Raw genomic sequence first — 17,992 nt, 5'->3', positions numbered from 1 at the left:
AACTGAAATTTGATTCTGCCATCAACGTATGCCAGTGAGAAGAGACAATGGTGGCAGAAGCATGTACAGGATTTACTCACTCTAAAAAATTATTATAGTGCTTACAGAATACTCAGTACATGGTGTGGCAATTCAAAAAAAGAATATCAGGCTATTACACTGTTTGCATTACAGCATTAAATGTAGAGACCTCCACACTACAACAAACCCTATGCACAATCTTATTCATATTCAAAACTTCCTCAATCAGTTACTAAAATCACCACTAAAACATTATCACATTGCATCAAGATTTAAAGAGATTCAAAAGCTCAAATGTACAACAAACACACTGAATCTACTTGAATGAAGAGGGATTATTTAGCGGACACATTTCTTTCCTTATACTAGGTCTATTATATTCCACATCAAACATGCAACCAGCAGAAAAAACAAACAAACATAAAGCTATGTGTATTATCCTGATAACACAGCTTTAATGCTTGAATTACTCCTGCACTGTCCGCTAAATTCACATTTAACTTGTGTCATGGAAACTGAAAGACAAAAGCATTAATTTTTGTCAGAAAAGTGAAAGTAAAAATGATGCTTAATGTTACTAACAATGTGTCTACATAGCTGACAGTAATGACAGTATACTCTGAATGAATTATAGTGGCCCTAAACAGTTCACTCATCATGCTCTGCATCAGCTTCAGAACTGAAAGTGATGCTGCTCATTAATAATTTCTAAGCATACATTGAACACCTTGTTGATGGTACAAAAGAACACAGGACAGGATTTTCATGTAAAAACCAAATCCTGGTCATTTCTCTAAACAAATTTATGCTTTAGAAGCCCTCCTATGAATATGTGTGTAGGTCCCCTGCAAGAGAGCACACACAACTAAACAGACCATTTCTGTGATTTATTACAATTTATGGATGCTTCTCTCCCCCCCCCCCCCAAACACAAAATAATTTCATTCACCTCCTCTCTCTCCCCCCCCCCCCCCCATTAAGTTCTATAGGCAGGAATTCACTCAATTGTTGCTAAGTATGGTAAGCTTTCTGGTTGTTATGGGCAATTTTTGCAGACACAGCACCCATAAAATCTTTAATACATTACAGAACTGGTCTATTGCATACCTGTTTGTAATGGTTTGCTTAAAATGTACAAACAAACAAAATGACTGAACAGTACAAACAGCCATTCTGGTGCCATGCTCAACTTTTGCCAGTGCCAAGGCTAGTTAGATATGTTTCTAGGCTTCTAGGACATCCTTGAAATATATCAAAAACAAGGTTTTTCCTTCTTTTTTTTCTTGTCAGTTACAAGAGCTCACAATACAGCATATATCAAACTCTGCATTCAGTGTTCAGACAGGCATTCTACTTTGCCTGGGCTGCAATGAAGGCTAACATCCACGAAAGACAAATTTGCACACAGAGAGGAAGTGTCTGATTGACACAGTGCATCACTGCAGGAATAGGGATGGCCTATTACTTCAGAAGTCATTTGAGTTCATTTCATTGATGTAAATCGTGTCTTCATTGATATATCACAGTCATTCAATGTTTTCATGCAAGTCACTCTAAATTCAAAGAATTGGTCATTGGATGTTACCGGAAATAACACTCAAAACAGATTTTTTTTCGATATCTCCTGTTCTCAGATATAAAATCTGGAGATGACTCTGGTTATGAGTGAATCAGTTGGACTCAAACAGTTCCCTACGTTTCCATCATTTCCTTTCAGCACGTAAAGCATTCACAGAACATACATTTTATCCTTACAAATATTACAATATGACTGACAAAGAGCAGCAATAATAAGCCCACATATCAAGTGATAAATTGTGTGGTTACCTCTGTCATTACCATCGCCAACCCCTTTGCATTAAATGTCAATGACATCTTGAAAAAGTGGTACTTGGAAGGTTACTGGGTGGAAGACCTACCAACTCACAGAGCTCCAAACATAGATGGAATGACATTATTATATAAGATGATCTACTTAAAAAATGTTCTGTGACTGGTGATAATTCTATCATGTGACTAAATGCAGCAAGGATCAAAACTGTTATATTGCCTGCAGTGACATCACATCATGTGACATAATTCAAGGATTTGACTGGCTGCCGACAGGGCTAGAATGAAATGATGTGCGTTTGTGTAGATCATGTAATATAACAAATATTGCCCTGTCTATCCTTGTAATATAACACTTGACAGTCCCGTGGAAGTTATGTTTTCCCTCGAGACAATATTTTCCCTAGGCACTGCCCACTTCTGGAAAATATAATCTCTTCGGAAATATAACTGAAATATACATGTAACTCCAACAGGGAGGTCGAGTGTGTCATTATATTTCTAAGCAGGCAATATCTGTCCAAAATCGCCCTTTGAAGGGATATATATACTGCCTGCCCATTTCTTGAAGTATATGGAGGTCAGATGCAAGAACAGAAAATTCCCCTTGAATCCCCTTGATATTTGTATTCACAGACTACAGCATTTCAAGAGACTACAGCATTTCAAGATACTACTGAAAAATACATTTTTTAGATTGTGTTTGTGCATATTTTTCCTTGCATAGTACCAGCAAATAAAACTTTTGTGACATGTGATTCACAAATAAAATTTAGTTTCCATTTTTGCTAAGGTCACCTGTTATTTAGGGTAGCAATTAAATTATATGAACCTATGAGAGTGAATATGAAGTAGAAAAGGGTGCTGCCTTACACAGTGTTGTATTTCACCTTCAAACACTTTGCAAAAGTGAAAAATATGTATTGTTTCATATGCTTTCAAAAAACAGAAAAGAAACTTGATATTACAGTATGGAAGCATGCAATCCTCTTGGAGACATTTATACTTATTTGAATTTAGATGCTTTTCGGTACTCTGTATCTTCCCTCCCCTTTGACCGAGTGACAACCGGAGATGACGGAAATGATAGAGATGAAAAGAAGACATCTAACTGAGATAAGACTTGATGACTACGTGAACAGTAGTTCAAGCCACATTTTAGGGTACCTGGGACTTTCAGACATACAGAGCTACAGACATGTTGGAGTGAGCCGGGCCCCCTGCCTCGTACTACCATTGATTGGCATGGTGTTTGAAGCAGACGATAATCATGTTTGTATCCCTGCAAGACCATCACATGGTCTACCACAACTACCAGAGACTCCCCCCCCCCCCCTCCAATCAGCTGTGTTGGCCATGATGTAGTTGGTCTCCATTCATCAACCTCACCACTCAGTTTGAAAGTATAGCATCTCTGTGCCTAGTAGCAAACTTTGATGCTGTCTGTTTGAACTCCACATGCAAAATCAACATTTGAAGTACTATACTAAAATTGAAAATCAACAGCTATTTTACTGCAACTATCAATATTAGCACAATGGATATGAAAACACTCTTATCATAGTGATGTGATCATCTTGTATCATTATCATCATCATTATTGTTAAAATTATCAACATCAAACTTTCATCATTATAATCATGACTGTGTTATGGAAATTCAATTTTATCCTTATTACATTACATTGTTTTCTTGTTTGGAGTCCATGCAAAGAGTAGATTGATGCCATGATTCAAATCACCAAGTTATACACCAGTTAATGTGATCTCCAGCAGGGCCAATCACATACCCTGAGGGTTCCAAGGAAATGCTCCTACATGTACTCATGCATGCAGTATTCAAAGTATACATGCAATCTCTCTGTATATATTCTCATATAGTCCATTCTCATCAACAGAAGCCATATGCTCTCAATTTCATTATTACTACACGTTTCTGAGCAATTTGCTTCTCTAACTCCAAACACATGTCCTTTGGGATCAAGCCTCATGAGCCCACCATGCTGTACCTGCCCTTTCGAGTGACCCTCCTGCTTGTATCGAGTTTTAAGCTGTATGCACAAAGGAACTTAAAGAGACTTTGATTGCCTTACATGATAAAGAATTACCTCCCTGTTTCACTACACCAACCTTTCATCACATTCTGAAACATGCTAATTGTCATTTTTTTAAAGTAAAAATCAGCCTGGCATTATACTCATCTGTGACATACTCATGCTGCATGTTTGAAAGGCTTGTCCCACTTCAAATTTATTCCACGCCCATGCAACTGCAATGATCCAAGTATAAAATGCTCTCATCATAGCAAAATTAACTGTATGATGCTTCTTTATAACTACTTAAATATAGTGGTAATGAAATGTGAATTTAAATCTTGTTAAGAACTTTACCGCATGTCCATTAAAGTACCAATTGCTAAGCATTGGACACATTTTGATGGAAAATATAAAAAGGGCTTATGTAAAGTGAGGTGCTAACATCTAAAGAAATCTGATCTATTAAATAAATGCTCCTTTGTGATTAATGAAGAGACATGGTCACTGGATGATCCCTCACAGTTCACTTGTATTGCACCCGTTTTTGTTTGAGTCTCAATGAAATGACTGGTACCTTTAATGTGTGCCTGACCAACTGGAGCAAAAGATAATTGAGCAAATGAGGCAGAAAATTGGAGTGTGTGTGTATGTGTGTGGTGTGTTCTTATTAGTGATCTTAAGGTGAAGTGTGATCAAGCACATTAAGCGCAAAAATGTTGATACATTTGATATTCAGTCATTATCACAACTTTAAAGCAGCCTATTCTAGGTCAGCATTAAATTGACTCTCTCCATCAGCCAGCTCTTTGTGAGTTTCCTCATAATTCAGTCTTAACTCTGACACCATCTTCTGATATAGTCATTCTTTTTCCCCCACTGGCTACTGAATCAAGTCAATTCTTGATGCAGTGTCAGAAATCAAATGATTCTTTCGATTGTGGGCCTCTAAGAATTCATCTCAGAAATCATACCACATGAATAATACTGCACACTTGAAGAGCAAACTTGAAGGAATTTTTTTGCTCAAAAATTTCAAGATAATTGTGTCCTATGTATATGCTTGTGGAAGCACTCTATTTCATATGTGTCGTATTACTGGTCTAGTAAAGATATTATCTTTGACTCCAGTGGTCCACAAAATTAATGCGATGAAAACTTTATGTAATAAAAATACTTACATAGATATTACTTCAGATTTCTTTAAAAAAATGATCTAATCAATCAATTTTGAGCTTTTCATGATGCTCTGATAAGCCAGTCCTACAAGGTTGTGAAATCTCATACATTATATGAATGACACACCGTGTTCCCATGAGCAGAAGGTAAAGGGTGTATCTCACTGGAGTAGACTCTGCTGTGACTGCAGCAACTGATAAGTTGCCATGACTCATGCAACTGGAGAGACCCAAAATGGCTTGAGTTCTTACCAAGAAGGAGACTCCAGGGCGACTTCAGATATGTCTCCAAAAAGGATGACAATCTATTCAACTGGAAGTCATGGAAACGTCACCAGAAATGTCTCAGCGACATCTCTGGTAGGTCGCCAATGGGTCCCTGCAGAAATGTCTAAGAGACCTCACAAATGAAATTAGTCCCCGCGACTTGGCCATGACTAGGAGACCTCGTGAATATGTCACAGAGATGTCTCCTTAACCTGCTGGAGACTGGAAAGAGTATCTGACAAAATCAAACACATTTGATTCTCTCCCATCTCCTTGGAGACTCAGCTGCATTCCAGGAGGAGTCGCGGGGACATCGTAGAGACGTCTCGATGACCACTCTGTGACCGGGGAGACTCAAGTCTCCACCAGGTTACCAATGGTAGTCTCTAGCCCGGTGACATACCTACTTTACTCCCGTGAGCAACGTATGACTGCACTCTGCCTTTAAGCACTTGCACTTCTAATGCACTCCACCACAACCATTGCTATTTGATACCAAACAGTTTCCTATTGTGCCTCTGGAACTTTGCTCTAACAGTTATCATCGTTTTAAGTGAGTGCTGTTATCATAAATGCATTTTTTCCTTTTTGCTGATTATAAAAGATGAACAAGACTATTCCTGGTAAGAATTCAACACAATGAGAAACAGAAGACTATTAACACCATTGGCTCAGTATGGCATCACTGCCCCCTGGCTGTTACAGACAAAATACAATATTTGTTCTCTCATGCCTTCAACAGCTCCAAATGCTATGTTGACACAGGATGGGGGAGCTTGGAGGGTGATGACTCTGGTCTTCATCCTGGTATACCAGCTTGTGAAGGGTTAATAGAAACAATTTCATACCTAGCCAACAAGACACAGGTGTAGACAGTGGTATAACTGACTGATAATGGGAGGGGAGTCTTTGCCAAGGGTGCATGTTGATGAGGATTTGTTCTGCCAGTTCTTCTGTTGAAGAAGAAAGCTGTATTCTATAAAATGATGTTGGTATAAACTTATGATACAGTCCTATTCCCCCCCCCCCCCCCAAAAAAAAAGACAAGAGTCTGTATCATTTGACTTAAATGATAATGTTATGAAGGCACTACACTTACTGTGTGAATCTACATTGATCACTAAAACATAAATATGTCTGAATAAGTTAAAAGTAGGCAACAAATTACACAATGTGGAATGAAGCTGCAAAGTGTTCAAATCAGCATATAAGTCACAATTTACTTTTTTCAGTGGGCACCTAAACACCGAGGGAAGGGAGTGTACCATGCAACCTCTTGCAGAATGACCAGCCGTTCACCCTAACCTCCCCTCTACTCTTTCAGAGGGTGCTTGGCAGTAGTCATAATCATGAATGAAAATATACTCAAAGTGACTTCATACCATTAATAAAAGGGGAAAAAATGAATATCAGATCCACATTCACTTAGCAATCTACCTTTCAAATCTCAAGAATTGCTCTGAGGAGGGGAGTTCAGCAATGGATGTCAACCTGCCACAGCTGATGTTGACTGCCCCCAACAGAAAATGCCACAGTACAATGGGGCCAGAGAGCCGTGGATGCGGAAAGCCTGTGGGAGCGGCTAGTGTACCAGCCTTCCTCCGGGCTGCGTTGGTGGCCTTAGGACGCTTGAAACAGGTGCAGGGAGCCGGTGACAAATGTATCCTCCTCCATCATGCACCGGTCGTTACTCACAGGAATGTTCAATTACCCTATTGATGATCATTACACCTGTATGGCCTGTGCAGTTTGCTTTCACTGTTTGCCATTTAAAGCTGGGGGAGGATTGGTGGAATCATAACAGACTACTACCCATTATCTGCTCTTCTATTTATCAATCTAACTATCTATTTATCTATCTATCTACAATACAATAACATAATTACATTCATATAGTGCTCTCAAGCTCTCAAACTATAAGTTGTTTCACAGTGCTTTACATCACATCATCTGTAGTGCAGCATATATCTACCTATCTATTGTTACAATGTGTGTGTGTGTATATATATATATATATATATATATATATATATATATATATATACATATATCACTAGCTTCTTGACTAGCTGCATTATTCTTCAGTCTATCACATCATTTCAAGTTTGAATGCATGTGCATCGTCTACGTTGATTTGAATGTTTTATCCTTTGATTCATTGTAAGTCAAGGGTATGCTGTATTTTTTTTTTCTGTTTATCTCACTTCCATACTGTATCCTGACATTAACATTCTGTATTATAGCGCATTAAAAACAGTTTTGAAGGAACAAATGATCAATTACACTGGCATTAATTTTTTGGTTGTCTGTCAAATGCAATGATAGCAAAATGATGAGATGATCAGAGTTATCTTAGGCGCAAGACTACGTAGTTACCAGCCTGACACTTGGCCCAGATGTGACGAAGACACAAGCACCTATCCCTACACAGAATCTGAAGGGAGGACTTGAAGTTATATGCCTCATTAGTCCCACCTGCTACCATGCTTGCAGTGTTTTGTAACACCTTTCACACAGTAAAGGGATATGAGGGCTGTGCCGACAACACTTCCAAAGTAGTACCTGCAGTATGCAAAGCCTAAATGTGTTTAATCAATCTTCCTACACCACACACAAAGTGCTGCCCTAGGACTTGGGGTTTGATGACATGAAGTTTTGGAAAGATGTGTCAGCAAAACTTGCTGCTCCATAAATTCACTATTTTCCTTGTCTGTCTAGGTCACATCCAGTCTTCCATATGAGCAATGTCAAACAATCTATATACTGCAAAGGAAACATTCTCATTCATTTTGATTTGATTGAATTGAAACAATGATTTCTACTGATTTGAGATCTAAGGAAAGACATACACATATTCATCCAGTATGATATTCACCAGTTATGATTTCTCATAGGACTAACTGTATACTTTAAGTACATGAGTGTAACTTATGGCCTCTAACAAACTCTGCTAGCAAGTTCTCCTAAATTCCTCATTCATTCTCCCTAATTTTTGATGCAATTGAATTGAAACAATGATTTCTACTAATATGAGGTCAAAGAAAAGACATACACATATTCATTATCATGTTCACTAGTTATGATTTCTCAAAGGCCTTATTGTATACTTTAAGTACCTGGGTGTAACTAATGGCCTCTAACAAACTCTGCTTGCAATTTCCACTTAATTCCTGCAAAGGTGTACATGGAATTTAATCCATAATAACTTGTCATTACACTATTCAAAATTTTGCGGTTGAGGAAAGGATAAAAACTTAGATATTAAGGTACATTTAGATAGAGTTTCTCTGTACATGAGATTTCTTTTACACCCCAAATTCTAGACTGCCTTTGAGTTGACTGCTATACAGTGCACTAAATCAAATCTTCAAGATTAGGGTGACATTGGGATCCATTGCATGCCTACTGTATTGTTGTTAATAATTCATACTCTACATGCCATGCCATCTTTGGTTGCAGTCAATACAGGAACAAGTAGCATAACACAATTTTTACTAAATTATGCCAGATAAGTGTTGAATGACCTATATCTCCCCCTCCCCAGGACTATCTTCAGCAGATGTGAAACTCCTTCCCATCCATCTCATACAATCTAGCCATACCAGAGTGAGATAAACAATATCCAAGGGATGATATATCTATATATTCCTATGTCACTTTTTCTGTGATGGCATATTTTCTAAGTACCAGAATGTCAGAGGTCAAAAGGAGGGTGTTTTTTTCTCCTCATCATGATAATGCATCTAGACTTACATTTTGAAGCAAATGGGCTAAAGACTTTCGAGTAAAAAATAACTAATTTGACAAGAAGTATATAGCTAGCATCACCTTAGGAATGTTATTGACCAGAAATTGAAACTCTTATGACCCAAATGTATTTCCCCCCCAAAAAAAATTCTATCACATGGCTTTTGTGCATTGCACCTTGCACACAAATAATGCATATATATACTTGTTTCTTTAGACATTTGAGGGGCAAGAACTACCACACTTATCATGATGTATGAGGAAATGATCAATGTCTTGTAATACTGTATACGTGGTGTATAACACAGTGTTTTTATATTCACAAATTTTGTGGGTCAACTATTATAACATTTCCCAAATAAAAAACTCATCAAAATATTGTTTCCTTCATCCCAATGCCCTGTATATCATCTCAAAAGTTAGAAATTACTATTCTTTTTCTGTACTGAAGCTCATTCTGTCACCATGGTTCTTGACAATGAACTCTACAAAGTTGTCTTACACCTTGCAATTTGCAAAATATACTCTCTAAACATGTCATATATATCTATCAACTAGTAATAAACACAGGCACACATACATGTACATATAACTTTAAGCCCTGGTTTCTATGCTCCAGAAACATAAATGATGGTTTGTCATACAGCCCAAGGATGATTGCATCACAGCATATGATGAGGTTGATGGGATACCTGGAGACTAGGTACTAGTACATTGGCTCCTTCAACATCAAACTTTTTACTACCTTGCAATATATGCTGACGACATAATATTAACTTGCGACTCCATCTACAGGTTCTGCTTCCCATTCTCTGCATCTAAACATAAGTGATGAAGATTTAATAGTCTGCATCCTCTCTCTCTCTCTTTCTATCTCTGCACAACTTGTAAAATATCACCTTTTCTCCTCAGTGACTCCTTCAGATGTACTCATTTTAAAGAAATGCCCTTCATTATCAACACAAATTAGTTGTAATTTTTCCACTCTGATATGTTATCTTCTCTGCCCATCATCTTCGGTGCACTTTCTTGCTGTGGTTTTAATGTCAAGGATTGCGTTGGGACAGCACTACCTCTCTTTCCTCCCTACCACACCCCACCATTTATCATCCCAACTACATCCACCACCAGCACATTAAGTGCATCCACGGTGCTGGATCTCATGATGAAGTGGTAGCTCTCAATAATCAATCACTGTACGAAATCAATGACAGTCAACCTTCCCCTACCATCCCTCAAGCACAAGTCCTGCGTACGCTTAGCGGGCCGGATGACATTTCGTGACCTCAATGTCACATCCGAGATACACGGTTACACCGTTGCTTGGAAAAGAGCAAGGTGGATCGAGACTGGCGAGCCCCAAAGTAGGGATGGAGCACACGTACAAAGGGTCTAGTGGGCACATGGAAGAACCGAACAATGTCTACACTGCACTGATATGAATAAAATGTGGGGTTAAACACCATGACTGACAACTTAATCCATTCCATACTGAATTCTGAAATGCCCACAGACTTAATACGCATGTCACCAGGTTCCTGTACAGAACGGGTTAATATAGTCTGTCAAAAAGTCCATTGTACCTTCTCATGTTTTCATTCTTCTCTCGAAAGAAAAGCTTCAACATGAGCTGTTTCTTTGTGGGTATGTCTTACAGGAATATCAATAATGACAAAAGCTTCCTTTTTCTTTTCAAGGTCACCTTAAATAGACCCATCGTTTACTCCTCCTTCATGTTGCTTCAACAATGTACTCTTCCCTTCATTACAGAGATTAATCTTCACTTTGCAGCCAGCTGGAAGAATACTTTATAGTACACTTTTCCAGCGTGTATTTTACTCATCTCAGTATTTGTCAGTGTAGCAGTAATTTTACTCAATGCAAGCTCAAGCCAAACAAGTGTTGACAGAGCAAAGATGTATATTAAAATAGATTGAGGTCACTACCCTCTACTTTACCTTACTATCATGATGGTCTTGTTCATAATTATTCCACTCCTAGTCACACTACCACTACCAGGGAATGGGTTTGTAAAATCAAACCAGTTCCTGCTAAATCAAGCCATAAGCAATAGGATTGTTCGCTCTGGTGCATATACACATTGTACATTGAACCACAATGAGCATTCCTGGCACAAATAAAGAACAAGTTCCATCTTCTTTACTGGGAAATTCATCACACATCTATGCATCCAAGTGCTCCAAACATAATGTCATGTTTTGTACCCATGCTTCTTAAAGAAGTGAAACGGGAAGACCTCTCCTTTGCCAAAAATAGATCAAACAGTGATATCCATTAAGTGATAATGCCTGATTAATCCAGGATCTACTATCATTAGTTCTTAGACAGGGATGGTCACCCGAGAGGCATTTGGCTGTAATACCCTTTGCCGTCCCAGACAAAGCAGAATGCAAGGTAACCTTCCCTCCGGACTCTCCCCTCCCCTTACTGGTCCTAAGCCTGTGACAGCTCCCTTCATCACTGGTATAGCTCCATAGCTCTTCTTCCTTGCAGTTCTAGACCCTGAGACTAGAGGCGAGGTGGGGGGGGGGGGGTGTTCAGGGAAAGGTGAGGGAGTGTGGGGGAGGGGCAGGTAACATGTCTTGGTCGTGAGATCATCCTATTGCAGACTTGACATAATACCATAACCCAGGTCATGGTTTGTGCACGGTGAATGCAGACAATCAAGGCACTCATAGCCAATACATATCGCTACTGTACAGTAGTTAGCCTAATGGAAACACATGTAAGGTGAAGGTAAGCTGTGATCAGTGGACTACTAGAAACAAGTGACAGAACATTACGCCTCCTACGTGTAACTTTTTTTTATAACTTGAGCTATGAGGCCAATGGTGACATACAAATAAGAAATAATGCTAAGAATTGTGAAGTGATTGTTGTTAATCATTGGTCTAGACACTATCTACATAATGTTATTACTTCATCATGTAATAGCAATTGCAGTATTATATACGGAGCTGTAGGTAATGTACCATACATAAGACAGAAATCATCAAAACACCCTGATGGCATTAAAAGGTCATGGAATCCCATTATTTACCTCAGCAAATACCAGAAAGTTGGCAGTCTTGAATGGTTGGATAAGCTCGATTGGAAGAGTTTAAAGGTATAATCTGTCTGGTTTCCCTTTCTCTGAATGGCTGAAAGGAAATCCAACCCTGCTTAAGACTATTTTGTGATGGTTGACTGGTATTCCGGACATAAACACAAACTCCTAAATGTTCTAGTACACAATGACTACGTCACAACCAGTAGTAAGTTAAAATGCAGATACTGGTTACATTGCTGTTTTCTCTCATTACCTGCTTTGCACATCCTTCCAAACTTTGCATGATTACAAAATGTAGAAGCCATACACACATATCTTTGCCAGGCAATATGCTCTGAAATCATAATCACTAAATTTTTACTAAATTACACAAACATTGCAATATAAGTGATCTTTTTGTGGCATAAAGGAAATACTTCTTTGTGTAATCCACCTTTCACTCTCTTTATAAACTAAGATTCCCTTGATTGGAGCGGGTGTTCTTCTGTATGAAGATTGTCCAGTGATATGCATGTAATATATCTCTTTATATACCTCGGGCAGCATAATACCCTGTGCTGTCTGGCACCTTCCATCAAAAGCAGCCTGTAAACATTAACAGTATGCTGTCATGGGTCAGCACAGCCCTATCTACCAGGTTTTTATTGACCACTACATACCAGTCAGCATTACATAAGAATGGAAGTAATGCCTTGCAATGAATAAAACTAAGTGTGTAATGGTATCTGAGTCCCTGTCACCAAGGAATTATGTCTGGATGAAGATAAAGTGACAGACAATTTATTCTTTTTAAGCAGGATACATAAGTAGGGGTTCTATAACTCATGTAAAAGGAATAAAAGTCATACATGCACTGTTATGAAACCTGGTCACTCATATAACTGTTTTCCTAATATCTAATTTTAGAAAATACTTTGAAGTAGGTACTTACTGAATGTCATCATTCCTCTGCTCTTGTTACCAACATTTTCTTTCATTCAAGGTTTTGTTTTCAAAAAGGGATAAGCTCAGAAAAGCTTTATCATGATTCATGACATGGGGACAGGCATCAAATGGTTATTATCAATTCTCTGGGTGAACGTTTTCGTGAATGAATGATTTTCATTCATGAATCAAACTCTCAGACATTAATATGGATAATAAAACAACAATACTATGTCACAACAACTGCAAGGTCAATGTTTGTTTGTTGCCCTGATTATTGGACAATTCCTCAGTGCTATGATTTTTTTTTTTTTGATAGAACCTCTCCCAAATTTGGGCTGTCTTCTCATCTTGTGAAGATATGATGAGATGATCCCAAAAACCAATCACTGACCACCTATATCATTGACGATGATGCAACAGCCATTAAGGGTACTGTGGGCACTTGCTGCCCTTTCAGTTGTGTTGCTACTGTTGTGTGTATAGAGCCAGCAGCTTACCTTTGCTGATACAATTAAAGGGATGGTACAGTATTGGTGGGGATGAGAATTGGGCTTTTAACTTTTTGCGAGATACCATGAAAACACTTATGATATAGTACAGAACATACCATTTTAAGAGGAATTCAAAGTTATTTGATGAAAATCGGGTTTGGAATGACTGAAACATCCAAAAGCAAAGTAAAACAAAGCGATCGTAATGAAGTGTGGGTCCCACACTTTATTAGAATCGCTCTTTTTTGGATATCTCAGCCATTTCAAAACCAATTTTCATCAAATAAACGTTGAATTCCTCATAGAATTACATGTTCTTTCATATTTCATAAGAGGTTTCTCATTATCTCACCAAAAAATGTTAGAAACCTGAAATTAGGTCTCAACCAAAACTATATGATCCCTTTAACATAAAATACAGACTGTCATAGCTTACATTTGTGTGCACCCTCTCCACACGCTCAGGACTGGTCCTGTCAGGTTGCCGATGAGCTTCAAATGAATTCATGCAGGGTTGGACTTCACATGCAACTGGTTCTATGGATGGGTCCTGGGCAAAAGGGGGGGGGGTGTAAAATTCAGATTTAATGCATCTGCTAATTAGGAAAAAGTTCAAAAATATCTTGCTCCCAAGGGATGTTTATTGAAAAGTACATGCACTCAATCATACTGACTTTCTAAAAAAAAATATATATGTATATGTATATTTATATATACATACACATCATCAAAGGGCAATATTCTTAAATGTTTTGCACCAGACAAACCATCAACCAATTTGTCAAAACTGTTTTGTTTTAATGTCCTGACAAGCACAGTTATTATTTTGCATGTATATGATTTTAGCTGAGAACATAATTTAACCTTTGACCACTTAGACAAGATCAATGCAGCTTCAATCTTTGTTCCATCCTTATCAAGTCCTCAATGTATCTTTTGGGACCCTTTATCCAAAGCATGAAATAAGTTGCAGAAGTAAGTCTGAGAATAAATAAAAAACAAAATTTCTTAAGTAATGGCTTGTTCTAGCCAAAAGTATATTTGAGGTCAAAGAGGAATAAAAAGGGAAAAATAGGGATATAAAGCCAGCCATTTTGTCTTTCATTAAAGCAAAATAACACTACAAAAATTCAATTGTCAGGCAGGACAAAGCTTGTTGAAATCAATTCTTTATTTTGTTTTTATGTCTCCCTCTCTGGTTTCATAAAAAGATGAACAAAATTTCAACTATGTATTTCACTATTATCCTCAGACATGAAGGTAAAATATTCTTGAGTCTGAGGCAAAAACAAAAACAAAAACAAAAACAAAACAAAAACAAAATTCCCATATTGACTGTACATTGCACTATACATGACATACTAAGTTGATGTCGAGTTTTCAATTGACTATACTGTAGAGGGCACATTCTTTGCCTGGGACTTGATAATGAGTGATGAAGGCTACAACCCTTACGTGCTTCCATCATCCTTAAAGCGATGCCATAGATTCTTCAATGTCAAGGTGAATGAAACATGATAATAGGAACTGCCAGTCGTATGTGGCTTCGTGATAGCCCCAGAGTGCCCCCCTTCCCAAGCCTCACATTCCAACGTCCGATTGGATCAGACATTTTACGCTTCTGCACTCCCGCTCATCAACTCCCAAACTATCATTCCAGCGAGCTGCGGTTCTGCAATGACTGCTGCTCCCTGGTCACTCACTTCTGACCCCCTGGTTCGTTGATTGCCCATCCGGGATAAATAACAAACAGCTCTGACGTGCCCTGTTCAAACCATGATGCGCAAATGCCCCTGTTTGAATGGGCTGCAACTTTCTACAATTCACTTACTTCATGCATGACAGGCATTGTAAAAACATTCCTCCCTTTTTTTTTTACAGGGATGTGTAGCACCCTGATATCTGGCTTTCCTTTAAAGGAGAACTGCAGATGATTTTCAGACTTTTGCATTTGAAAATCTATAAATTGGTTGTACTGAAACAGACTTAGACCCCGTTTACAGCGCGAGGCTCGGCCGCAGCTTGGCCGCGGCTCGGCCCATCCCTGCTTCAGTGTAAACGCGCAAAAGGCCAAATGCGAGGCCAAAATTGGCCTCGCACTGGAGGTGGTCTCGGCCGTGGCCGAGCCGCGGCCGAGCCCAGCCTTTTCTCAGTGTAAACGTACACTGGGCCAAATGCGCGGCCAATTTTAGTCTGGCTTCCAAACCCTCTGCCTGTACTATTTCGTTGTTCAGGATATTAACCCCCTCAACGTCAAAAACTAGTACAGTTTAAGATGGTTTTGTCCTGCAAAGGATTTTTTCCTTCGGCAAAGGCCTTTGCCCGAACGGCGACTTCGTCGCCACGGAATTCATTTTGCAAAGGGTCTGAAAACCAGACAATACCAAATTGCATTTGTTTACAAGCAGAGCGCCACTACAACAACATATTGAAAGGTTTGAATCAAAAGCGCGGCCGAGCCCGGCAGTATAAACGGACAAAATTGCGGGGCCCGCGGCTCGGCCCAGCCCCGCATTGTAAACGGGGTCTTACAGAATTTATAGTGATTGGGATAAGGAACAAGAATGTTTTCAAACTTCATAACAAATCGCAATGAACAAGGATTATGACATAGCAACTTCAAGAATACATGATTGGGTGCTCATGGAAGCATAACAAAAGATGAAAGCATGCATAAAATCTACACAAGTGAATTTGTTAAGAAAGTGTTACTGTAATGAAATTACTTTGTTACATTACTGGAATATGCAAGCCTCCTATGCCATCATCCTAGTTCAGTGTAATTTGTTTTTGTCCCTTCAGAGTATTGGTTTGTCTGGTCAAGGACCACAATAAATTCCACAAATCTATTTGTAGCACTATATCATTTTATGTACTACATGATGTAAAACCATATAAATTGTCCATAGTGTCCCTTTAAATATCATGGGATGCAATTAGATCAAATATTTCAAAAAAATGTTGTAGTAAACTAAAGAAGAGATATATGTCGAAACATTATGAACAGAAAAGAATCACATACAACAGGCAAACAATCATTATTAGGATGGAAATAAAAGGCAAATAAAAGGTAGAGAGGTAACCAACTTACTTGCATCAATCATGCACAGATTCAATTTGAGTTGTACTGTGACACTTCCCAGGATGAACATAGATCTTCAATAATTCAATTGAATACATGTTGTTGTTTTTTCAGAGCAATATGGTCCTTGCAAACCAAACAATCCAGGGCTACACAAATTACTTGTGGAAAGACATTTCCTTGGATGTGATTTACTGCAAGGGAGGGACTTGGTGGCATGTTGTATACTAATACCAATGTAAAGTTGCTTCAGTGATTTATTTGGTGCTGATATGACCACAGGGAAAGAAATGAATTATAACAGAATTTCTTGTCAGAAAGCCACACATTAATCACTGATAAAATATTACGTTCACAGGGAGCAAACAGCATCCTTACATCACACTAGATAAGATGATATTGGCCAACCTAAGATATATGTCTAACTACTCACAATCTTGGTCCACCACTTCTACCAGTTTCAAAAGATGGTGCATGCATGTATACGTATAGCACCTGGAAGTGGTCTTAAATCTACCATCCAGATAGATATGTACAGTTGCAAAGACACTGATGCAAGACATTGTGTGGACTGTTTCATTATGTACAATGATATCAGCAGTAATCCATGAAACAATACATTTATTTCCTTCACACTTTAGCTAACCTTCCAACTGCATGAGATTTCCCCTCTTTCAGTTTCAGTGTTGGCAAGTGCTGCAGAGGTGTAAAGAAATAATAGTTTAGTTGTTTCTTTAAGACCTTGCTTAATACAACTGAACCATAAAGAAATTAGTGCTGGGATGTGTCTGGAGTGTTTGTATAGGGCTACTTAGGTTTCTGTTCCCAATGAGTTCATGAAATTGAGTTTTGTAATTCCACTTCTGATGTATAAGAGCTTATCAGTTATTTAATGTGTATTATGGTTGTTGTTTTTTTGAAGGGGGGAAGTGTACCATACAAACATTACCTTTTAGCATTCCTACCCATTTCCAGCATTTTCAATACACTCAATATGTTTTTGGCAATGTATCTTTCTTATCAATTACAAACTTGTAGATTTCATTTGTTGTACATTGTAATGTTAATATATGCAACTATTTTCTGTAAAAATTCCTGTCTACATGTACCGTATATGTTTCTGATTGGAGATGAAAAAAAATAAATGACTGAATGAACACGCACTAAGTACATCACTAATTCAGTGGTACTGGTAGTGAAAACAAATGACCCATGAATGGTCACTAATATCTACTAATACACCCATGGCAGTCAATTTTGTTACCTACTGTCAAGCAGTCCTTCAACAATACATCTACTACTATAATACTCGAGGTTGTTGTTGTTGTCGCGGCCTTATGTATTTCC

At 38.3% G+C, this 17,992-nt stretch overlaps 1 protein-coding gene across 2 annotated transcripts in view; it reads right to left on the bottom strand.

The window, feature by feature from the left end:
• The window catches only part of LOC139736961 (uncharacterized), a 73,129-nt gene that overhangs the window by 18,280 nt on the left and 36,857 nt on the right, over positions 1 to 17,992 (bottom strand). Inside the window, exon 3 of one of the 2 annotated variants that reach the window (XM_071647635.1) lies at positions 14,000 to 14,113. The exons of the other annotated variant lie outside the window; for it this stretch is intronic. Coding sequence (XP_071503736.1) covers positions 14,000 to 14,113 — 114 coding nt within the window. The remainder of the gene's footprint in view (positions 1 to 13,999; positions 14,114 to 17,992) is intronic. 2 annotated transcript variants of the gene reach the window in all.

Source organism: Diadema antillarum, unplaced genomic scaffold, assembly GCF_040938485.1.
Source record: "Diadema antillarum isolate AM-2024a unplaced genomic scaffold, OU_Dant_1.0 seq00000674_RagTag, whole genome shotgun sequence".
Taxonomy (NCBI): domain Eukaryota; kingdom Metazoa; phylum Echinodermata; class Echinoidea; order Diadematoida; family Diadematidae; genus Diadema; species Diadema antillarum.
This window is presented reverse-complemented; position numbering and strand designations above follow the sequence as displayed.